Below are 25,499 nucleotides of genomic sequence, written 5' to 3' on the forward strand. Positions count from 1 at the left end.
TTGGGGGTCACCACAGCATGAGGAGCTGCATTAAAGGGCTGCAGCATTAGGAAGGTTGCAAGCCACTGCCCTAGTCCCAGGAGAACTTGCCCTGCATTTTGAGTTGAGCAAATGGTTCCGTGTCTAGGCATATGTTTATTTGTTCTTTCAGTGAGTATTTCTAGTGCCTCCTGGGCAACGGGCATTTGAGAATAAACAACATAGAGTTCCTTTTCTCAGGGTCCTTGTTCTCTGGAGTTCAGCTGAACAGCTCAACTATGAAATGCACAGAAGTCCATGACTATGAGTTTCATGAAGAAAGAAAAATGAATCTAAAGGACAGAGGGAGTAGATGGGGAGTATTAAAGATGAGACTCTGGTGCTCAGACTGTTCAGGCAACATCTTATAAGATATTCTCCACTAATCACTTATATCTCTCTTAATAGTTACCAGTGGCTCTATTTGATATAAAATTATTATAAATATATTTGTCTCATTTGCATATATGTGTGCACATGCATGTGTAAGGGTGTCATGGTATCCAGACAGAGGTCAGAGGACAACCTGTGAGAGCTAACGCTCTCCGTCCATGTGGGTTCCGGGCATCAAACTCAGGTCTTTCATCTTGGCAAATAAACTCCTGAGCTATCTATCCTACCACCTTGATATTTGTTTCTTTAAAGATCTTAAGAGTTCAGATAAGTTATTCTAGTCTCATTTGCCTGTTTTTCTTCCTTTTTAATTGAAATTTTTATGTAAGAACATTAAATATCCTGTAGACACATTTCTTTGGAAGAAAATCTAGGTGTGGCACTCATTAGTTGCCATCTCTAGAGAAGACAGTCCCTAACCACAAGACTGTGGTGTTTCAGGACATTAGTGGTCTCCTTTCATAGTCTATTTTTAAATACTAATAGATTCAAACAAATCTGACATCTTACATAATATTAAATTGGCCTTTTTTTCATAACTGGTCTACTTGCATGTCAATTAGACTTTTTTTCTGTTACAAGACTTCATTAAGTATGGCTGTTTGGGGCTGGAGAGATGCTTGTGATTAGAGCAGATACTGCTCTTGCAGAGGACTTCTCTTCAGTCCCCAGCATCCATGCAGAGGCTCCCAACCATCAGTAACTACAGTTCCAGGGGATCCAGCTCCCTCTGCTGATTCCTAAGGCATTGCACATACATCATCCAACTATATGAGTGCTTGTGGGCAAAGCACTCATATAGATAAACAAAAATAAATCAATCTTTAAAAAAGAATTTCCTTTAAAAATTAAAAAGAAAAAAAAAACTATATCCACACAAAGACTTGAGGTGGATGAAAATGACATGAAGGAACTTTTTATCTGGCCTGCTAACTAAAAATTAATTTAAGAATCTATTCTAGCCTTTATATTCTCAGGGATTTGTTTGTTAATATGTTTTTAATCTGAGTGAATGCTGAACTTGTTAAGGTCATTCATGACCTGCCTGGGTTTGTACAGGACACTCTGATGCTACCTACCTATCAACACAGCTCCTGGTTTATGAATGGAGAAAGAATGTATGTCATGATAGGTGAGCCTTGGGTGGTATTGACTGGGGTGGGGGCTGTCTTGTTCCTGTGCTTGACACAGGGAGCTTCCTTTCTTACCAGTTACTGTTCACTTCAGACATCCGTGGGGGCCTTGCTCTACCTAGCACATCATCTCTTAGTTTCTTTTGTCAACTCTCCTTGCTATTCTCCTTCCCTAGCGTCTTCCTGAGCCGTAGATTTCACTCCTCTCCCAATGGCTGCTCTTATCATTGATGCTTTGCTCCTTGGATCTGGCCTTTGCTCTGCTCTTGTTGCCAGACTGGTTCAGTCTTCAATGACTGTTTCATCACTCTAGGTTGGAGCCAGTTCCCGCTGGCAGTTGAAACCAGGGAAGGCAGCCTGGCAGGTCATCAGCTTACAGGTCAACAACTTCTCTTATGGAGTGCCTGATGAGAGCTATTCCCCAGGGGTTGCTCTGACAGTTCATTCTTAAGTCTCTCTGAAATTAAATGGGAGTTGAGCCACGTGACCCCTTCAAATTTTAGTTTCATTATCTGTAAAGTACCAAGGAAAGATTGAAACACCTTTATATAGCCATACAAATCACCAGAATTGAATAAGGGATATGAAGCACTTGGTCTGACATATGATTGGGTTCAATAAGTAGAACTCCCCAGCCGTATTGTCTCTTTATGACAGTTATCCTGAAATATGAAACACAGCAGTCCTGTATAGAGTGAATATGTCACATTCTCTGTTCTTTAAATAACTGTGCCACTTTGGCTTTCTTCAACCCCATGGCATGTGTTTACTCTTCCCCTACTATTGAAACTTTCTTTCTTTCTCTCTCTCTCTCTCTCTTTCTCTCTCTCTCTCTCTCTCTCTCTCTCTCTCTCTCTCTCTCTCTAGCTCTATGGGTTTTTAAATTTTATTTATTTATTTTTTACACCCTATATTTTATTCACAATATTATTTATTTTTATTTATACGAGTACACTGTAGCTGTCTACAGACACACCAGAAGAAGTCATCAGATCCCATTACAGATGGTTGTGAGCTACCATGTGGTTGCTGGGAACTGAACTCAGGACCTCTGGAAGAGCAGTCAGTGCTCTTAACTGCTGAGCCATCTCTCCTTTTTTATATGAACTAATTGTGTGGTTTCATCTTAACACTTTAGCCTTCTTATGTGGATAGGGTATACATCTTAGGGATTGAGATACATCTCTGTGGGCTCATTAATGATTCCTAATGACCATTGGGCTTTGTGATAGGTTGGGCTTTTATATTAGTGCTACGGTTCCTCTTTCCACCCATTCTTCTGCATGCACACCCTCACGCCTCAGAATGCTTAGCTCTTGGCAGTGTGTGTCCCACCCTTAGGTTCATTTTAATGTCTTCCTTACAGTTGAGTCTGTGACCATGTAACTTAGGAGCATCAGTTGCCTGAACTTTATCAGAGTGTTACTTCTTTGTTGATCTCTTTGGGCTAACAGCCTAGCTCCCAAGAAAGCCTTCTCAGTGTGGTTTGGCCTGTGGCATTTGAATAGCTTAGCATTCACAGTCTTGACCAGGCTCAGAGCCCTAGTAGAATAAACATAGAGAACACATGGTTTACAACTTGTGTTAAGAATCTGTGTCTCAGAGATAGCTTTTGGGGCATGTGTGCCTGTTTCTACATGGCTCTGAAACTGAAGACTCGGTGCTACAGAAGCCTTTTGACTTAATGTAGTAGATGAATAAACACCAGCCTTATGCTTTGCTCATTGTATAGCAAAGGAGTCTTCTAATCAATGCAGTGAGCTCTGGACTGTGTGTCCATGGATGTGAGAGAAGACACAAAAGTGCGGAAACAACAAAATTCACCACTCTATTATTTTGTTTAATTTACCAGGCAAAGGGATGGGTTTCCTGATAATGTTTAGGTGCATGGGGCTAACAGATTTTGTTTTTGTTATTTTGTTTATTTTATATATGTCTATAAATAATATGTCTATAAATATGATATATATTTAATTACCCCCCACCTTGTCCTTCACTTAAGATTTCTTCCTTCCCTTTTCATGGTCCTCTTTAAACACACACATACACACACACACACACACACACACACACACACACACAGAGAGAGAGGGAGAGAGAGAGAGAGAGGTATCTCATATATGTCTTATTGAGTCTGGATTATTTTGCTTAACAAAATGACTTTTGGCTCCACTATTTTTCTACAATTTCATTTTCTATGACTAAATAAAAGATCATGCGTATATAGCTACATTTATTGGTTAACTTGTTGGCCTAGATCAGAGCTAGTTGCAATTTCCAGCTATTATGAGTAGTTCAGTGGTAGACACGAATGGGCACTCACTCTACCTGTCTTAGATTGATTTGGACATATACACAGGACTGTTCTATCTGAGCCATCCTGTAATTCTGGCTTTAGTCTTGTGAGAAATCTTCATATTGATTCCCACAGAGTCTGTATCAGTTGGCATCCTCACCAGCCTCTTTCCTCACATCCTCACCAGGTTTGATGGTCATTTCTTTTCTGGTGAGATGGTGAGATGGAATCTCAAGACAGTGTTATTTCTCTGTGTCTAAGGGTGTTAAAACCTTTTCAAGTATCCACTGGCCATTTGTGTTTCTTTTCAGAGCTGTCTAGTCATTTCATTGGCCCCATGTATTGGATGAAGTACTGGTATTTTTCGATTTAAGTTTTGTACTTCTCCATATATTCTAGGTATCAATCTAATGTCTGATGTATGGTTGGTAAAGATATTTTTCTCAGAATTCTGTAGGTAGTCTATTTTTGTGATTATTTCTCTTGCTATGTTGAAGCCTTATCATTCTGTAAAATACCATTTGTCAACTCTTGGGGTTGTTACTTGTGCTATTGGGGCCCTGTTCAGAAAATCCTTGGCTATGGCTATGTCTTGAAATGTTTTCTCTATGTTTTCTCCTAACAGTTTCAGAGTATCAGGTCTTACAAGAAAGTCTTTGATCTGTTCTGAACTGAGATATGGTGAGAGATATGCATCTAGCTTCCTTCTCCGACTTGTAGATATCCAGGTTTCCCAACATTCCTAAGGAGGCTCTCTTCTCTAATCGTGTTTGTGGCATCTTTGTCAAACCTTTGGGGCTGTCATTATGTGGGTGATTTCAATGTCTTCCAGTCTGTTCCATTGGCCTACATACATTTTTATGCTAATACCAGTTTTGTTACAATGGCTCTGTAGTATAATTTGAGATCAGCTATTGTTGGTAGCCACATCATTGCTCTTTCTGCTTAGGATTGACCTGATTATTTGTGGTTCTTGGCACTTTCATATGAACTTTAGAATTTATCTCTAGTTGTGTAAAAAGATGTAGTTTGAAGTGCATTGTGTATTCAGTTTGCTTTTACTACTACAGCTGTTGCCACAGTGTTAATTCTGCCAACCCATGAGCATGGGAAGACTTTCTGTCTTCTGTTGTTTTCTTCCAGTTTTTCTTTAGTATTTTAATGATTTCAATGTAGAATTATTTCACCTCCTTAGGGAAAAAAATTTTGCTTTTGGAGACAGAAACTACAGCTGTGTGACCAAGAATAGAAATGTCTCTTTATATAGTTTTGACTTGAGCAAGTTTCTCACTTGGTCCTCCACAGCCATCAGCCCGTGGGACAGATACAAGGGTTGAGTCTCAAACAGATTAATCATCTTATTGGAAGCCACATGTAGTAAGAAACAGGATGGAAACAAAATCTCGGGTCCTTTGTCTACAAATTTGTATAAAATCATGGGCACCCCTCATATACACTCAGCAAATTAATGAGCAAAGCCATATAAAAGCAACAGTTATGGGAATTAAAATCTTCATAGGAAGGACGAAGCTGGAATCAGCCTCTGTGAACTGCCAGTGATAGCTAAGGGGTTCTGGAAGTACTTCTGCAGCATCCTTAACCATGGCAACCTTTCCCTGGAGAGTAGCAGTCTTCCTTTGGGAAGTGAGTGGGGTAGGAAGCCTGTGGCTGGATGAATGCAGTTAAGGATTGATTTTCTGAGGTCATCCTTGGCTGCTTGTGTAGGATGGAGAGAGTCTTGGCTCCTTTCAAGTTCTAAAAAGAAGAGTGATTCTCTGTCAGTTGTGTAGCAGGTTCTTGTCAGCAGCTTACTATTTCATATTTTTTAAACTTCATCAGAATTGACAGGGCCTAAGCTCCTGGGATTTGCTGCACCTTCAGCACAGCTGAGATGGCCTCACCATGTTGGCACAATCAACATCTGTGTCTCATTTCTCCATGGTCCGTTTCCTGTCAAATACATTCTCCTATCTTTCCTATGAAAAATAACCCATGGCGAAGAGTTTAGGGGTCACTGCATTGAGGACACATTTGGGTGAGGGGGTGGTTAGCCTCTGCATTTATGTGACTTTATTACTGGAATATGGCACTCCTGTTTTTAGTTCAAAAGGATTACATTGCCTGAAGTCTATGTGGGTGACTAAGGAATTAATTGTGGTTGGATGGATTCAGAGAAATGATTGCCTCATATTGTTGACAGATTCATCTCCTTGAGAATACAGGAAATAATGCATGTAGATTACTGCTCTGGGACAAATTCTAGCAAGTTCCAAGAAACTGACAGGTGATGTGTAAGACTCAGATTAGTCCAAGGAGAGCATGAATGGGAGGAGAGAGCCTCCTGAGCCTCTCTGCACCTGGTAGCTCATGCCCAACAATCAGGGATTTGAGGCAATATGTTCTGAAGATATTAGGAACATTCAAAAGGCATTCCTGACTCACATGAATTACATCCCAAGGCAGTAAGAATTAGCAAGGTGGGACTGCCAGTCAGCTGGGAGACATCTTGGTGAAATTGTGGGGAATGGAAAGTTGCCAGAGGGCTGAGGGAGGTGCATGCCCTCATCTTCCCAGAAAGAGAAAAGAAGTTGGAGGGGGGGGGGCGTTTACCCACCACTGATCTGCGTGCTAATCTTGACAAAGTGTTGTAGAATGTTTGGTTCAAACAAGATGTAGAAGGTTTTTAAAAGGAAAAAGAATGCTCTAAGAGCCAGCCAGAGTTTATTAAGGACAAGTCATTTCTGGGTAGTAGAGGCCTCAAGTAACACACCCTGCTGGCCTGGTATCCCTAGTGTGAACAAAGCATTTCTCAATCTCTCAGGACTCTGCAGTTGATAAGGATCAATTTGGAACTGGTGATAGCATAATGAGATGTCTACATAAATCTTTGAGCTGTTATAGCCAGAACTTCTGACCTTGTAGATAATTAACCTGGTAAACCTAAGGGGGAAAAAAACCCCTACATTTTCTTACTCTGAGAAATTCAGCTTAATTCACTAAATGGTAGACACTAAGTTGGTAAACCCTAACAGCTCATGTGGAGTGTGGAATCCATTTGTCTATGTTTTTTTTTTTTTTGATAAATTTCCTATCCTGAGATAAAAAGCTAAGACTATTGGAACTCATTATGCAAATGCTTTGGAAGAATTTGGGTAATATGTATGTTCTGCATGACCATAGGCTATAGTAACATGAACTTTGAAGTCTAATATGGGAAACCAAGACATGATTACTTCCTTCTATTGTAGAAATGAGGTAATCCTGGTAGGGGAAGATGGTGGGTTGGCAGAATCTATCTTGCTTCCTGTGGTATGTTGGTGGGAGACTATCCTAAGGGTTAGAAATAAGAAGTATGGTGCCTTAACCTTCTGTTGGCATCAAGACCCACACATGCTTGTCCTTGCCATAAAGGAAAGGTGAGATGCAGTCAGTTTTGTCTGTGAAGACTATAAGGTTCCTATGAGAGAGTAGGCAGTGTTCAGTAGGCTGACTAGCTGGATGTAGGGCTCTGTGGTCCAGAGAAGAATTCTGGTTTTGAGATAGATTATGGAGTTTGCTTTGTTCTGCATGTTTCAGTTAAGCGTTGATGTCCTGCTGCTCTCTATCTACCTCCCTTCTTTGTAGAAATCCCTTGGGGAATTCTCTGTTGCACGTTATTCCCTCTAGAGCTTAATCTCCATGAAGGCCATGGACCTGATTGACTCTAACTGGTATAGAGCTTAATCTCCATGAAGGCCATGGACCTGATTGACTCTAACTGGTATGTCTACAAGAAATGGCTGGTTCCATGCAATTTTGTCTCTAATAAGTAAAGAATAGACATTTAAAAACTACTCTAGCTATTACACAGCATTCTATTTCATCATTAATCATGGTGGTAGCTTTCAAAAAAAAAAAAAAAAAAAAGGTCAACATTGTAAGTATCCCATGCATGGCAATCCACAGTGTCTGCAATTTAAATAAAATATGGCCTTACGAATAGACATCACTGTTGCATTCTATGGCTCTGTAAATCACTTTTTCTGGGGCATGAGTAATTAAACAGAGAGTCCATACATTTCTGAACTTGTTAACATTTTTGAAACCAAACCAGATACTAGACACGACATTCTCTCGCTGCTGTCTGGAATTTACGTGCCCGTGTCTAGGCTCGTTCTTTTCCACTATTTACTCTGGCTCCAACTCTTGGCATCCTCTTTCAAGTTGTTTGCTCTCAGTGTTTACAAAAGTCGGTTCCCACAAGCAAAGAAAGGGTGGGGAATGAGGCAGCCTGGAAGTGCTGTTTTCTGTTGTTAGAAACTCAGATCTGTGCACCGTAATTAGGGTTATTTTTGAAAGCAACGGTGAATTCCGTGGGCAGTGCCAGTGACTTCTTCCTGTGCACACATGGAATTCACGGTGCGCACCCTCACAGACGGGCCTCTGCCGTGTGTTAAGTCTAACTTTATTTCTGAGTTCTCCCTTAAGAGAGAAAACAGTCTTTGTAAAATGCAAGGAAGATAAGAGCAAGCCGAGCTCTGGGTTGCCAAATGAAGACAAAGACTCCGCTGGGCAGCTGATGCTCTGCCTTGTGTTGGTGAACAGGGAAAGATGAAAAGAAAGAAGGCTTTCAAGAGCCTTAGTGATTTTTGATGTTTTGATTAGGCTGGAGAGATGGTTTGGAAGTTAATTGTGTGTACTGCGCTTACAGAGAAGCTAAGCTCTGCTCCTAGCTCACAATTGCCTATATTTCCAACTAGGGGGTGGGGTGGGGGTGGAGAGGATGGGGGAAGGGTTGTGGGGGAGCATCATCTAACCTTTGTGGGCACTTACACTCATGTGCACATGCTCTCTCTTCTCACACACACACACACACACACACACACAATTTAAAATAAAAATAAATACTTGGGAGGCAGAGGCAGGTGGATTTCTGAGTTTGAGGCCAGCCTGGTCTACAAAGTGAGTTCCAGGACAGCCAGAGCTGTCAGAGAAACCCTGTCTCGAAAAACCAAAAATCAAAAATAAATAAATAAACAAACAAATAAATAAAATTTTAATTATCTATTAAGTTATTTATTTACTTTATATCTCAACTGCAGGATTGCAGCTCCCCCCCCCATCCTCACAGTCCCTCTCACTTTCCCCCCACCCCTTACTCCTCCTCCCTTTCTCAGAAGAGGGAGGGCCTCCCCTGGATATCAACTAGTCTTGCCATATCAAGTTGCAACCTAGGCACTTCAAGCCCTCTATTGAGACTAGACAAGGCAGCTCAGTTAGGGGAAAGGGAGCCAAAGGCAGGCAATGGAGTCAGAGACAGCCCCTGCTCCTGCTGTCGGGGTCCCACATGAAGATCCAGCTGCGTAACTATTACATATGTGCTCAGTGCTTAGGTCAATCCCATGTGTACTGTCTGGTTGGCAGATCAGTCTCTGTGAATCTCTATGGGTCCAGGTTAGTAGATTCTGTAGGTTTTTTATGATATCCTTGGTGTCTCTGGCTTTGGGGGGAAAAAGATATTTTGATTAAGTTATAGGCTAAGAATACTTAGATTAAGTTGCTGTGACAAATGGAATTTTATCAGTTCTGAGGCTTTTCTTCTTAGATTTTCAATGCTACACCCATGTATGTTCCCACAACAACTATAAGTGACTGACCCAAGAGCATTCAAATGGACGCAGCAGCATTCAAAACTGGGTTTGGCTGTATATGAAAGTTCACATGTACATGTAAACATGTGTCTGCATGTATGTGGAAGTCCAAGGTTAATCCTAGGAGTCTTCAGCAATCAGTCTTGATTTTATATATTGAGGCAACATATCTCATTGAATGCAGAGCTGGGTTTTGGTAGTCTGTCTGTTTTTCAGAGAATCCCTGTCTTTCCCTCCCAAGTGCTAGGGTTACAGGAGGCCACCATGCCTGCCAACATTTACATAGGTTCTGGGATTTGAAATTCTGGTCCTCAAACTCGTATGGCAAACACTTTACCAGTTGGGCTTTCTCTCCAGTCCTCTTTCTTTTTAGTAGCAATATTCTAGTAAGAACTCAATGGCTGGCTATTAAATGAAATAAGTGAAAATTTAAACAGTTACTTTCAATATAAATATGGCTAGCAAATACTTAAAAATACTCCAAACTCATCCTATCTCTTTCACTGGTTTTAACTTTGTCTATGACAGAAACGAATTAAAGGGTTTTGTTATGTTTTGTTTTGTTTTTAATGGGCTTTGGGTTCAAATTTCAGAACCACCATTTTCTTTCTTTCTTTCTTTTTAAAATTGCATTTTATTTCATGTGTGTGAGTGTTTCATGTGGGTCTAGTACCCTGTAAGGTCAAAACTGAGCATCTGGTCCTCTGGTCCTCTGGAACTAGAGTTACCAATGTTGTGAGCTGCCGTATGAGTTCTGGGAATTGAACCTGGGTCCTCTAGAAGAGCCAATGCTCTTAACCATTAAATCACCACCCTAGCCCCAGAACCATCAAAATCTTCTAATCCCGTGACCTTGAATGAGTTACTGAGCTTCTCTAAGTGCCAGCTCCTTCCTCTCTGAAATACCTTCCCCCTGTTAATTTTGCTACAATTATGGAGACTATCCTGTGCAGCTCCATAAGTGGTAGTTTCTACTTTGTAGTTTCTGTTTGTATAATCTACGGGCTATCTTCTAGCTGCTCAATTAACCTATCAAGAAGCATCCCTGGACTGGTTTTTATCATGCCAATTCACTGCCCTACAGAGGTGTGTAAGAATTTCCTCCTTCAGTTATGGCTTTGTTGGCCCTGCATCTTTCTGGGCTCTGAGTCACTAGCTTTTGTCTGAAGGGCCTCCCATCCTCCTGAACCCATCAACTCCCAGAATGGTCCCCAGACCTTCTCTAAGAGAGACCTTATTCTGTAGGACATACTGTCCTAAGATCCCCATCCCCACCTGCAGCCTCACTCACAGCAGGCCCTCCATGCTTTTACATTTACTTGTTCAGATCATTCAGTCCATTCTTCAGTCAGAGTGAATGAGGCCCCCGAAGCAGCACACACAACAGCACAGCTGTGGTTCCAGTTGGGACACCTGGGAAGTTGAAGAAGCTGCCTGGTCTTCTGAAGGTTGATTCACACTCTCTTTCCCTCTCTTCTTGTTTCTTTCCATTATGCAACATCGTGCAAGATGTGGACGAGTGCCTGCAGCCTAAGGTCTGTACTAATGGTTCCTGCACCAACCTGGAAGGGTCCTACATGTGTTCCTGCCACAGGGGCTACAGCCCCACACCAGACCATAGACACTGTCAAGGTAATGCCATGGTCACACATCCCATTGTGTTTAAACTTCCTCCATGAGCAGAACTGCGTGGTTGGCCTTAAAAATGGACCATGCTACCTGTGTTTGTTTCCGTCCCTCTCCTTGAAGCATATTTGCTCCTTGCTGCAGGTAAATTTGTAGTGGATTTAGAAATATCACAGCTCTTGAATGCTGTATGTGAAATGCATAGTTTTCATCTGCCTTTTGTCAGTTGTATGTTATATACTATTTTACATGCCCTTGTTCACTCTCCAAACATTTGTAAAGGCCCCATAATATTCCAATGTATTGTCACAGTTTTTCTAACTTCTCATTAAAATCTAAAAACATTTTGGCAGATCTCTTATTAAAAAACAAAACCTCTATGCTAAAATTAATTATCTGTAGGCTTAGAAATATTCAATAAACTGTCCTGAATATTTTTCACTATTACTATTTACTATTAAATACGACAATATCCATTTCTAGTTCTTAAGTGGTATTTCTTTTAATTTAAAAAAGCTTATTTTTGTGCCAGGTGGTGGGGGCACACACTTTTAATCCCAGGACTCAAGAGGTAGAGGCAGGAGGATCTCTGTGAGTTCATGTCCAGCCTGGCTTACAGAGCTAGTTCCAGAACAGCCAAGGTTACACAAAGAAATCCTGTCTTAAACAGACAAACAAACAAACACACAAAAAACAAAAGAAAACAAGAAACCCAACTTTGCTCAGGTAACAGGCAACTGCCAATCATACTGGAGGGAAAGGGCTATGTAGGGATTGCTGGTAAACACTTTCAGATGCATTTTTTTGGTACCTTTGTATTTTTGGCTTTTAGAGCCAAGCAACAGTTGTATGTCTATCACAGAACGTGGGTGGCTTCTCTACAGCTCCCTTAGTCACTTTAGACGTTGCAGTTTAGGTCAGCAAGGGCTGGAGACTTTGGCATCTGCTCTTCTCTTCCTACCCTCAGAGGCCTGTGGTTAGGTGGTGAAGAACAATTGTACCATGTTTGTAATCATTATGAATTCTTATGGATTGCTGGCTGTCCAGCTGAACATGCTCAGGCTGGGATAATACAGGTGAAGCAAGACAGAATTGTCAATGAGGACAGACCAGCCCAGTAGCTGTGTTTGTTACTTTCTGCCTTGCTGGGGAAAAGGCGTGGAAAATGCAGCCCGAGAGAGGAAGGGCTTATTGTGACTCAGAGATTGAGAGTACAGTCCAGCAAGATGGGGAAGTCTTGGTGGTAGGCACTCGAGATGTCTGGTCATGCTGTATCAACAGTCAGCAGGTGGGGGATGGGAGTGGATGAATGCTGGGGATAGACTTGCTGTCTCCTCTTTATATAGTTTGGCAGCTAGGGTGGACCTTTTCATCCCAATTGACCTCATCTTGCCAATCCCTCCTACACGTGCTGAGAGATTTGTCACTGAGATGGTTCTAGATCATGTCAAGTTGACAAGCAGTATACATCCTTACAGTAGACAAAGAGAACCACGTGGAAAACAAACCCGTTTTTGCTAGAAATGTCCAAGGAATAGATGAAACCGTGCTTTCCTGCCATCCTCTCTCTTCTTCTACATGCACTGATGCTTGGTGGCATTTCTCTGTAATGTTAACTTGTTCTCAGTTGTGCTAACTTTCGTCAAGGTTCTTTGTTCTTTTTTCCAGGGTCATTTACTTTGTACTTGATGTTTGGCCAGTATAAAAAGATGGATTTCACTGTGACATTTTCATACTCTGTTGGCACACTTCACTCTTCCCTTCTGCCTCCTTTCTCTACTCTCCTTTCTCTGATTCTTTCCAGAATATTGCTCTCTACTGCTTCATGGTGCACACTCTGTCTCTCTCTCTGGTTTCTCCTCTACCCCCTTTGAGATCACTGCCATCCTCCCATCTCTACATCTATGCCCTAAATCCACACTCGTATGTGCATGTCTATGTGTGTATACATAGAAATACATATATACAGAGAAAGAGAGAAAGAAAGAAAGCTAGATTCGTAATATGAAAGAAAACATGCAATATTTGTTTAGGTTTTTTTTTTTTTTTTGAGGAAAGGTTTCACTGTGTCTCCACAGAGATGGAAGTCATGGTCTTCCTTGTCCAACCTCTCCAAATGCTGGAATTGCGGGCCTGTGCCTGGATCACTGGATGCTTTCTATATTAAATCCTCAAGCACCACTTTCTCTCAGTCTCCCGTTATCATCATCTGTCACATACCTCCCATGGTTGATGGTTTTAGTGTTACTTTGAGAAAGAGATTAGTCTTAGTTAACACAACTCTTTGACCTTACCGTTGAAGTTATAAAGAAAGTGTATTCTTCTGTTGCCTTCTGTACGTGCCCGGATTCGTATTTGTTTACCCCTGCTTGCTTTGTTTCTGTCTTTCATACGGTAGAGCGGGCCTACAGAATCTAGTAGCTGTTACTGTGTGCTTTGTTGTCTGCCTTCCATTTTCAACTCTAAGCTGTTATGTCACCTTTATGCTTTATTTGAAGTATTAGAGTAAGATTGTGCAGAGCTGTAACTTGCTTTTGGAATCATTGAACTTACACATTTCAATATACTGGGTTGGTAAAGTTTCTAGTGGTTAGCCAAAGTCCTACTGTTTTATGGCAATAAGCCCAGACCACATTGTCAGGATTACCATTTTTCTCCTGTGGGTGAGACTCTTTCAGAAAACTAATTGTCCTCATTTATGTTAACAGATATTGATGAATGCCAACAAGGGAATCTATGCATGAATGGGCAGTGCAGAAATACCGATGGCTCCTTCCGGTGTACCTGTGGACAGGGCTATCAGCTGTCAGCGGCTAAAGACCAATGCGAAGGTAGGTGTGCGTGGCATGGTGAACTACTGAGACCAGGGTGAGTGACCTGGCCTATGTCGGTATAGTGTCAGAAACCTATGTAATTCCACATAAGTCAGACAAGCCAATAAAGCAAAATGAAGTGAGTTAAAGTAGAAAAATAAGGTATTGGTGGCCAAGCATCAGAATTAGGAAGAAAGGTTGTTGCTGTCTATGTAACTCCTTAGTACATAAAGTCACTTCCATTTAAGAATTTAAATTAATTCTGACCTTTCATGGGGTTTCACAATTAGGACGTTGTTATACTGGCCTGGCATTGTGCTATAGCATGTTAATAATTTCAGTGTGTATTTAGCTTCAGTATTTTTAAGGCTGATTTTGGTACACTGAAATAATGTGCCCCTGTTCTCAGAGATAAAGACCCATCCATTAGCAAACCCATCCACTGATAGTGTTAGAGAAGCAAGAGTACTTGATGATAAGTCCAGAGGCATCTCTATGACTGCTGTAGCCTTCTGCAGGCATCCCTTGCTAGAACATCAAGGGCCTAACCACTCTAGGAGCGCGCAATGGCAGGACATACACAAGCACATGCATAGACATGGCTAAGTTAAGCAACTTGTTCCAGAATCCCTCTTGCTATTTTTATCTTTATAATCCCAGAACCCATTTACTTATAAATGAGCGGATAGAGGCTACCACATTCAGAGACCTTTGCAAAGCCTCTTGGGTCCCATTCAGTGATGAGTCAGATATGTTCAGAACCACCTCTGAGCCAGATTATCAACATGGAAAAAAACTACTTTAGTGGCTGAATGCTCTGATCATCTAATCAAAGATATGACTACCTGGGGGGGGGGAGAAAAATGAGCCAGATTCCTGTGGGATATGTGTGTTACATCTTATAGAAACACTGGCAAAAATGAGAGAGAGAGAGAGAGCGAGAGAGAGAGAGAATGCTTTCAAATGTTAAAAAAAAAAATCTTCACAATTAATGTGATCTGAGTGCCAACCTCCTGCAAGAAGTTATCTCAAACGTCATAAAGAATGTGCTAAGCACAACCGCTGCCCCAGGAAGTCTGTTATTTCAATGTAACAATGAAGGCAAAGCATTTGGATTCATGCAGTATATTCTGTGTCATATAAATGTAGCTATGATACATGTCAGGTAAGTGTCTGAACTCAGGATCATGTGACTGAAACAAATGATACTCAAGTTGAGGATGTGTGTCTCCAGCAGGAATGAGTAGCAGTGTGGAGTAGCAAATGATATGGGGGGGGCGTTATTAGATTTGACCAGAATATCTTTTTTTTAAGGAGATGAAGAATAGATGAGAATAGACGAATAAACATATCAAGGAATGAATCCTAGTTAGTTGCCCAGAGCCCAATAGATAGATTAGAAATGCAAGAAAATGATGATGTATATGTGCTTGCACTACTTCAGAACAGAGGTCAACAAATCTTTTCTGTAATAAACCAAATGTGAGACTATCCAGAGTGGTATTAAATGCAGTGGTATTAGATCTAGCAGGTTAGATTTGGCCTGTGTACTATAACTTAGGGTCCTTTGCTTTAGGCTGTTATAAGCCTGTGTACTTCCAAACCCAGTATTAAAAGTGAATGTATCGCAAATTACAGCAAAGTATTTGCTACCTATGTTTAAACAGTGAACCCTACATGTCCAGGCAGTTTACATTTTTGAGCTCTTCAGAATTCCCCCTATTGTAGAATGACCTTTAATTTGAGCTCAGTGCACATCGCTTAATGAAAGGCCCTGCTCAACTGTAAACCAGAAACTACCACCGTACCTATTCTGAGGCAAATGATGGGTTCCTCTGTGCTGTTTTTCTCACAGATATTGATGAATGCGAGCACCGTCACCTCTGTTCTCACGGGCAGTGCAGGAACACAGAGGGCTCCTTCCAGTGTGTGTGCAACCAGGGTTACAGAGCATCTGTACTTGGAGACCACTGTGAGGGTGAGCATCACCTCCTGCCTCAGGACCAAAACATGGTACAGTCTGAGGCAATCTTTGTACCTGCTGAGTGGGAGCTCTGCTTTTGCCTTCATGAGGGTTAGCTCCCTGCAAAGTGTGTCTTCCAGTGCCATATGAATGGGACAGAGAAACGAGGAGAGTACAGTACAGTCTTTGTACCAGTGGTGGATAATTTAATCTGGGTGCGTGGTTCTGAACAGTAATTCCTCATTTTTACAAAACTGTCCTCCTAATGGCCCAACCAAGCAAACACAGCTTAATTTCTCATCCCAGCTGAGGGCTTTTAAGAGCTGATTTTTTTTAAATAAAGGACTTCTCCAAGGTATCCTACGTATCTAGCATTGAGAGTTGACTGTGGCTTGTATGAGGTGTTCAAGGCAGCTTGGCCAGCTTATACACAGGAGTATTTTCTCCTGACACACTCTTTCTCTCTCGACACCAGTTTATCATTCGAGAACATTCTGTGTATTCGGGGGTCATCTAGAGAACAGTCCCCAGCTCACCTGTCTCTTAGTGCATTAACAACTTGTCAGTAGTGGAACCAGAAGCAAGCATCCAAGCTGTGTCTCTCACACGAAGCATCAGTGTATCAGAGGGAGGGGTAGTGATAGTTTTCTTGTTGCCGTAACCAAAGTATCAGACAGGAAGAAATCGAAGGGGAGACAGATTTACTCAAACTACCTCGACCATTTTCAAGAATGATCTTCTGTCAGAGCCTTGAGTGGTCCACCATCCTTTTCACTCCTAGTTCAGTTAGCTGAGGAAGTACTGTTGTGGATTGTAGTGTGCAGCATTGATTGATTGATTCATTGATTGCTTATTCACTTTACATCCCACTCACTGCTCCCCTCCTGGTCATCCCTCTCACAGTCCCCCTCCCTTCTTTCTCTCCTCCTCTTGTGGGTGGGGGCCCCCTGGCTATTCCCCCACCCTCCAGCACTTTAAGTCTCTGTGAGGCTAGGTGCTTCCTCTCCCACTGAGGCCAGATAAGGCAGCCCAGCTAGTAGAATATATCCCTCCTACAGACAACAGCTTTTGAGATAGCTGCTGCTCCAGTTGTTCAGGACCCACATGAAGGGCAAGTGTGTGCAGCAGTTTTTATAAGACAACTTGGTACAAGTATTCTCAAAGTGGCTGAGTCCCTTGTCTCTGCTGCTACTAGGAGTATAAAACACCCCAGTCCTTCTGGGGGAGCGCAATTTGAGTCTAATTTCAATGGCTTTAAAATGTGTGTTGTCTATGTATCAGTAAGTCAGCGTTTAGGAGTTACCTAAGGTAATATTTTTCAAGGGTTAATAGTGTGGACAAAATGTACATCATCAGTATTGCTAATAAAAATAGACAAGTAGTCAAGTCTATTTATGAGCCAGATGATATCTGACAAATTATATTTTATTCAATAAATGGGACACTGATTTGACATGGCTGCATCAAAGGAAGAAGTGGCAATTGTGTTGGAGGGAGCCCTGTGTTGTGGAGAGCCTGCCATGGAAAGTTCTCTTGGGAAGTCAGTAAGCAGCATGCTCCATACAAACATATGAGGGACCTAGACTGACCACTATACTCTTCTGACTTGCTTCTTGGCCAAGGCAAGAAGTTTATCAGGCCATGCTTGAATTTCCAAAAATTTTGCATGTATGATTGATTTTTCTGTGTGTACGTCTGTGTACCATGTGTACAGATTGCCTGTGGGGGCAAGAAGAGAGCACCAGTTCCCTTGGGACTGGAGTTACAGACTGTTGTGAGCTGCTGTATTGGTAATGAGAATTGAGCCCAGGCCCTTTCAAAGAGCAGCTTGCGTTCTTATCCACTGATCCATCTTTTCAGCCCGAACTATGCCTGAAATTTTGATAGTATCCACCACAGAATATGTTCATCTATCCTGGATTTTTTTAAACATGTAAGTATGTCATCAGAACGCCCAAGATTTTTATTCTAAAAACACTCATTGCATGGCAAGCCAAATAAAAACCTTTGGCCAACATATTCTGTATTATTAATATATATGTTTATAAGATATAATTACATTCCACAGGAAATTTTCCTTTGGATGTGTAATGAAGCTCATTTCTCTTAAAGTCAGGGTTAATTTCCCCAGTGTTTGGGTTATAAATAGGACTGGAGTCCATCCAACTAACTCAGAACTGCCTTTGAAACTACATTAGCACTTCAGCCCACTAATTCCCACCTAGCCCTGTTTCCGTCCCTCGCTGGCAGAATGTATCTTGCCATAATTAACTGGCTACAAGTGTTCACATACCTCTCCCAGCTATGGGAAGAAGAACCATGCTTCTTGTTAGACTTTATATTTACATGTATAATTTTTTCCTGTAATTTTTGGTAGAGACCTGATCTTCATGCAGTATTTTCCTGAAGGCCCACTGCCTCCTCTGAGATTCAGAAACCAAGTGTTTCTGCCCATCTGTGAGCAGTATGTTCAGAATTATGCTGGGGCCCTCTTTGTCCCAGTTCTTAGGTCCTTCAGCTTACAAAAGGCCCCACGCCTTCCTGATCCTTCTCCCCGGCCTCTCTAACATTGCTCCCTGTAACTTCTTTGGGAGAGTCTCAGAACATAACTTGACATTTCATGGTCATCCTGAACCCCCTATCTCTTTGTGATTAATATATGAACAACAACAGCAGCAACCACAAAACAGTGAGAAGTCATAATTTTTCTTTTCAAGTCAGAATCATTCCTTTATGTACTCATTCATCCCAATCATTTAATGTTGAGTTGGTAGGAGCCTGCATAATAGGTACAGCACATGTATAAAAACTAGAAATTTCCGCTCTCGTGGGATTACTTTCATTCTAGCGAGGAAGCTAATGGTGGGAATGATAAGTAAGTCAAAGGCATAGCTTGTTAAATCCCCAGAACTATTGCAAAGTAGGCTGTGCGTGGAGTTCCAAACATGGATGATTTTAAATAAGGGGAGTAGTAGTTTCCTCGCGTCACTGTCACTGACTTTGGAATATTTATGAGAAGAGATCGAATTCAAAGTAATAGCAGGTGTTGAGGCCCAAAGGAGCAGATTCTGTGGAGATTAGGTGTTCCACATGACATGTTCAATTTTCAATCTGAGAGTGCCTGCTCAAGTATAGATATCCAATCAATTCTATATTAATATATAAATTTGAGGGGTGAGCTCTGGGCTCTAGAGCCATCAGCAGTGCAATAGTGTTTGAAGCCATGAGACTGAGGTCACTCAAGAGGAAGGATTCCTGAAAAAGAGAAGACCTCCTAGGCCTCGAGACACATACAAGTGAAGAAATGGGTAGGAGCCAGCAGAGGGAAGGGAAGAATTCACATATGAAGGAGGAGAGCTGGGCTGTGGATGAGCTCCCCCCCCCCAAAAAAAAGAGGCTTTAAGGAGGGAGACAGATACAGATTCAACGAAGCATGACTTTCAGGCAAAAGAAGACCAAAATGGACCATGTGATTTAGCAATGCAGAGTGGGGGGAAGTGACCAAAGTCCACTGTCACTTTGTGGAAAATGTGTTTCCTAATTCCTAGGAAGACTTTTTATTCACACCTCCGCATGTGAGGTTATAAAACTCTATTAAAAAAAACTTTTTAAATGATTATTTGTGGATTTCACATCCTGCAGCCCAGGATGGATTATCTCTCCATGCCCTCAACTGCTCTTTGTCCTTAAACCTCCCCCTCAAATAAATACACACACACACACACACACAGACAGACAGACACACAAAGCATAGAAAACATCTCATCGTGGAAGCTGTAGAATGTCACAGTGTGTCCTACAATATATTCTCTGTCCACACATCTTCACTAGCAAGTCTTCATTGCAATGAGTCATTTGATCGAGTTCCAGGCTTCTAGTTTCTGTGACACCTTTAATAATGAATCCTCATCAGGAGTCCTCAGAGTTATCCTGTTGAAGCCCTGTGTCATGGAGATCCTGGATCTTTGGGTCAACACATCCCAATCTTTCACAGATGATGAAGATTTGGGGGTGGGTCTACTCAGAGCCTTGGATCTGGGCTTGGGTGGTAGCTGAACTGGTCAGCTCACTGCCTCTCTCTTAGCCACACCACCAGAGTGAGCTCTCCAGCACTGCTCCAGCTCGAAGCCACCCACTACCCAGGTAGGCAGGAGGCAGGTTGAGCTCTCCTGTTCACATGCCCTCCTGCCTGCTCACCCGCACCCATGCCTCCAGAGCCAGCTCAACTGCACTGGCCAGGCAAGGTGCAGGGTCACTCTCCTGAGTGCTGCAGCCAGTGAGGGGGCAGGGTGAGGAGTAGGTGAGCTATCCTCAAGGGCAAAAAGAGCACAGGGGAGCTGGCCCTGCCACTCCACTCATCTGCCTTGAGATGGTGTGGGTGCAGGGGTGATGCCCCCTCCCCTTAGCACCTGTGGTAGTTGGGAGAGCTGGTCCCTTCTCCTTTTTTATAGCAGCCCCTTAGTTAGTTAATTTGGTTCAATGAAGGAACATAAATGCAGCATCCTCATCCTTCAGCAAGACAGTGGAGAGTGTTGGGAACACTATATCCATCTTTCTATATTCACTTCCTCCTTGAAATTCTCCTCTGTATTAGCAAGCATCAGAACTACTTGCAAGAGTTGCCATAAATGCCAAATTAGTTAGGAGACAAATTTGGTTCTTGGCTTTGTTGAACACTGCTTATTTAAACCTTGTTCAGACACAGGGGGTCTTGTAGAGTGTGTTAGGGGTGATGATCTCTGACGAGCAGTCACCGTGGCAATAAACTGTCTCTGGAAACACCTGCCTGACAGGAGTCTCTGTATCTCCCAAACTGTCTCACATCATCACAGTCAGAACTCAGTGTTTGTGTCAAGCCCTTGCAGTTGGACATATGCTTTATATGTAGTTGTTAAAATCCACACAGTCTATTTATGAGAGTCCCTAAGACTTAATTAGGATTCTAATCCAGTTGATTTTATGTGCAAAGGTTCCCCCTTCCCCCACATTCTATTGCTGAGACTTCAAGTAAGTTCTTGCTGTTGGGAAGACCTTTGCTTATCCTCAGATCTTTTCTCTAAATTCATATCACCTCTAAACTTAGCAACACTCCTTTGTCAGGTAATTGGGTTTTTTGCAATGATTCTTATGTTAAATTTCTATACCATAAGGCAGTTTAATGTCTTATTGTTTTATTTTATTTTATTTTATACAATGGCACTTGGAATTCTGGTTTTAATAACAGTTCCCCTTGGTGGGGGGAGCTTGCCAAGTGCTTTCAAACCGGATCTTAAGGAGCTTAAGTATGCTTAAGATATACTTAGCAACACGTGCTTTAAAAAATGTGTATTCTCTATTAGGTAGAACACAAGCGAGTAAATTATTATTTAATAAAAAATTGTGACTCTTCCACTTCCAGTTAATTGCATTTAATGTTTAAAACATCTATGTGGTGCTCCGGAGTCTGAAGCAGGAAGAGTGTGAGTTCCAGACCAGACTAGGCTGCACAGTTAGACACTATCTCAAGTATACCATTTCTGTGTTGATTCAAAGCTAAAATCCTGGATGGCCTTTGCACTCAAGAGACTGAGGAAGGAAGATCAGAAACTTCATAATGACCTACATAACAAACTAGACTCCATCACTAAAATAACGAAGCCACAGAAAAGCTAAACCTTATTTCAAAATAGTTCATTTAAAATATCCTATCCATTTAAATATCTTGTTCATTTAAACCTATCTATTCGAAATCATGCACTGTAAGTATGTTGTGTGTTATGTGTGTGTGTGTGTGTGTACATATAACATGTATAATCTTCCTTATATTGCTTACTTAGTCCTATCATGTGCACTGGCTTGCAGATATCAATGAATGCTTGGAGGACAGCAGTGTCTGCCAGGGAGGTGACTGCATCAATACTGCGGGGTCCTATGATTGCACATGCCCGGATGGATTCCAGCTGAATGACAATAAGGGCTGTCAAGGTACACGTCTCTTCCCCTTTTATTGCATACCTAGGTGTTCGGCTCTGCAGCCCTTCCTCACAATAAGCTGTGGTTCTGTTTGCTTTATTCAGATGGAACTGACGCCATTTTCTATTACGAAAGTGTGTTTCTGAGCTCTGCATCAAACATAGGCATGTCTTGCTTGGAACCACACTGGATTAACCAAAACTTGCACATGTCATGAGCCACATGCTCACTTTGTATGATTCTGAGGTCACCTGTGCCTTGCTGGGCCTTCCATTGCCCAGCCTCATGGGTACTTAATTCAGGATTATCTTTTAGTTTGTTTGTGTCTATCATGAATGTATTTCATTTGCTTCAAAGATACTATTTGTCCTTTTTATGATACCTGCTTTTGCCCAGTACCTACCATTTCTTTCTTTCTTCCAAAAGAAGTTCATTAATGATTATGTTAAAAGAGGGAAGCATAGAAGTTAATATTTTTCTAAGTCCTTATCAGCATTTATTCTCCCAAACAGCAATATAATTGACACAGGTGCTTGTAAGAACACAGTAGCACAACCGAAGTACTAATATGTACTACCGTAATAACTTAAACTGAGCTCTCACTGTCGGTATCTCTTTCAATTCTTACAGCAACATGAAAGGTGATTTTCTTTATATCCCGTTTGTATGTGAATAACTGAGACTCGGATGCTATTGAGCATGCTCCTCTCTAATAAGGGTGGAGCTGAGATTTGAACCTACAGCTTTTGTAACACAAGAAGACAGTGAGGTTAAACAGTTGTGCTACAGGAAAACGTATTGACTTGCTGTTTGACTTTGGGGTAGATCCTGTGCCCAATGTTTTCAGCTGCATCTTATGGCTGCCACAGGTTTACCAGCACTCATCAGTCTTAATAAGTCCACGGCATTGACGACATTGCTCAGTGGTAAAACACTTACCTAGTATGCGAGAGGCCCCGGGATCAACACCCAACACTAAAGAAAATAAAGGAATGCATGAATGGAAAATGAATGAACAACTAACCAATTCATTTTTATTTTCCACTGAAAATTTATACTTATATCTACATTTGCATATGTTTATTTCTGATGCACAAGTATATGGTTTGTGTTCCTCTGCCATTATAGAATTGTGAATAATATTCAAAGTAAATAATATAATAAGATAATGTATATTGTTGTTGTTATTATTATTACTGTTGATTGACAAAAATGATCTCTCCCCTGATATGGTTATCTGATATTTTCCAGATAATATATCCTTGACAGAAAAGTTGCTCTCGCTCTGAGATACAGTACTAGAGTCATATAATACTTTATTAGTATGTCACTGGCCATATTCCCCTATGTGTCATATATGAAAGACATGGGCCTTTGCCTCAAGGTCTTTTAGAATGAATTTCCTCATTGATCCCCAGATTTAAATAAACTTCATGTACCTCATTTGCTATTAGGTATTTATTTGCAGTCATAATGCAATAACTGAAATTGGGTTTTTTAAGTTCTTCCAGTGTCGAAATTAAATGTGCTCGGATTTGATGCTGTGGAGAAGGAACATTCAAATTACACATTTCTGTCAAAATATTTCCATTTTAGAACTTTAAACAAAATTAATCTTGATTTATATAAAAATGCCAGGAGATGAAAAGAAAAAAAAAACTCAAAAAACCTAAGAAATTTGAATCCTGGTTTTTATTATAGGCTTTTTGGCTGAAAAGTGATATTTTCTTTTCTAATTTCTTTTGGCTAAATAGAGGCAAAACCAAGTCTTAGTACAAATGGCCCAAGAGCTCATACTGAACATTTTATCATTTCATTTCTAGAGTCAAATCCCCCCAAACTCGCTCAGTCATCTGACTCATTAATTGCACCATGTTTTCTCAGTCCATAAAATTCCTGTCTGTGGTTTGAGGTCAACTTTCAAAGACGTGACTACTCCAAAAGTATGGTGATTAATGGCGATCAATCATTAATAAATTGACTTTGCTCTCTGTCACAGTCCCTTTTCCAGGAGAAGGGAATGGGTCAGTTTGAAAACCTTTGAGTCCAAATACATGACATGCACTTCTCTTTTATGAAATTAATTTTAATGTGAGTGCGTGCGTACGTGTGTGTGTGTGTGTGTGTGTTTGAGCATGCTCATGCATATCCACATGTTGTGTATGTCTGAAGACAACTTGCTGACAGGACAAGAGACCATCAGTTCTCTTCTTCCACCATGTTAAGTCCCAGGGATCTAATTGGGTTAGGTGAGAAGTGCCCCCTCACTGGTATTTCAGAAGCAGGGTGCTGTGTAAGGGTTGTGTAAGAACCAATTCCATTGCTCGTTTTCTCCTATTAGGCTGTTTGTGTAAGCATGCAGGCTCACCTGCCTTTAAGTGGTCCCTTTCGCTCTGTCGCTGGAGGCAGCTCTGTGTTCTTTCTACTCTGTCCCCCATTCCCTGATCTCATGATTATGTCAGTGCTCTGTTGAGAGGTGCCAGTTTCAGAGCTCGTCTTAATGCTTAAAATTTAATGGATGGCAAAGTTACTACCCAGGGACCATTGTTGAGTAGCCATGTAATAGGCATAAACTTTGACAGCCTCATCTAGTGTTCTGAAGTTAAGATGTTTTCTTCAGTCAGAAGTGTGATTATGATTTTTCTTTGTCCCACAAAACTAATGGTGATGTGCAGGCAATATGGAAATTCCATGTTAATAGTCTCTTCAGGAATGCAGCAGGGTACGCAAGAGATTCAGAACACACTTCAGTTTCACGTTTTGACTTGCACATGCCAAACTGTGAATTTCTATGGCATTCTGGACCCATGAAAGAAATCCAACTTAAATATAGTCTGGCTTTCAGCTCAGAGTTACTAAAGGCATAGCTCAGAAATGAATGCTTCGAGAAGTAAAATCCAAATTGAACGCATATGTTTCTCTAGCTCCAGATATTCGTGTTGCTCTTTTTAAGCAGTTTCCTGGAAAAAAGTCTGGGAATTCGCCTCTGGTTCCTGTCGTCAAACTTTTTAGACAGTTCCTTGCTAATCGGTGACTTCTTTGAAAACAAAATATTTGTGTACAGTGTTTACCGTACAGAGCTGCAAAGTGTTGGTAGCTTTTAAAGGGTTTCATCAAGCCAAAGAGTAAACGCAAAGAGGAAATCTTAGGGAGCCTTTAGGGCTTGGCAGAGGAGCATGCATATGGTATTAACGCTCGGGCCACCTGATGAAGGTGATACTAGATGATGGGTTGGAGGGGGAGGAGCGGAACTGAAGTCAAAACGAAAGTTAGGATTCAGATTGCCAGTGCAATGGATTATCAGAAGAACTAAAAGAGTCAGAGGCCTTATAGAAAAGGAAGAACTCATACTGAGAAATAAGCAAGTATTAAATGAGCTGCCTTTCCTTGTCCTATCTATGAAAATGATAAGAGGAAAACCTTCTACCAACAGGACTGATTTTTGCTAGTTTTTCTTTTTATTTTCTGTTGGTTTTTAAAGTTAGCACACAAAGTAATGTGTTTCATCATGGAGGTTTCACACATTACTTTGTGCTTCATGGTCCCCACGTTCCTCCCTGGCCTGCTTGTCCCCACTTTCATGTTTGCCCCGTCCCCAGCAGTGTCTCTTGTGCTTTCATGTCATATGCCTTCAATTATGCTTGCTTTTCTGCTCCCTACCCTTTAAGATTCCCC

At 41.3% G+C, this 25,499-nt stretch overlaps 1 protein-coding gene across 5 annotated transcripts in view; it reads left to right on the forward strand.

Annotated features, from left to right (window-relative positions):
- Positions 1-25,499, forward strand: part of Ltbp1 (latent transforming growth factor beta binding protein 1) — a 387,543-nt gene that overhangs the window by 295,583 nt on the left and 66,461 nt on the right. For all 5 annotated transcript variants that reach the window (XM_021185976.2, XM_021185979.2, XM_029471038.1 and 2 more), the window contains 4 exons: positions 10,980-11,102; positions 13,805-13,927; positions 15,765-15,887; positions 21,714-21,836. In XM_021185976.2, the coding sequence (XP_021041635.1) occupies positions 10,980-11,102; positions 13,805-13,927; positions 15,765-15,887; positions 21,714-21,836 (492 nt within the window). The remainder of the gene's footprint in view (positions 1-10,979; positions 11,103-13,804; positions 13,928-15,764; positions 15,888-21,713; positions 21,837-25,499) is intronic.

The sequence above is a fragment of the Mus caroli genome, chromosome 17 (assembly GCF_900094665.2).
Source record: "Mus caroli chromosome 17, CAROLI_EIJ_v1.1, whole genome shotgun sequence".
Classification (NCBI taxonomy): domain Eukaryota; kingdom Metazoa; phylum Chordata; class Mammalia; order Rodentia; family Muridae; genus Mus; species Mus caroli.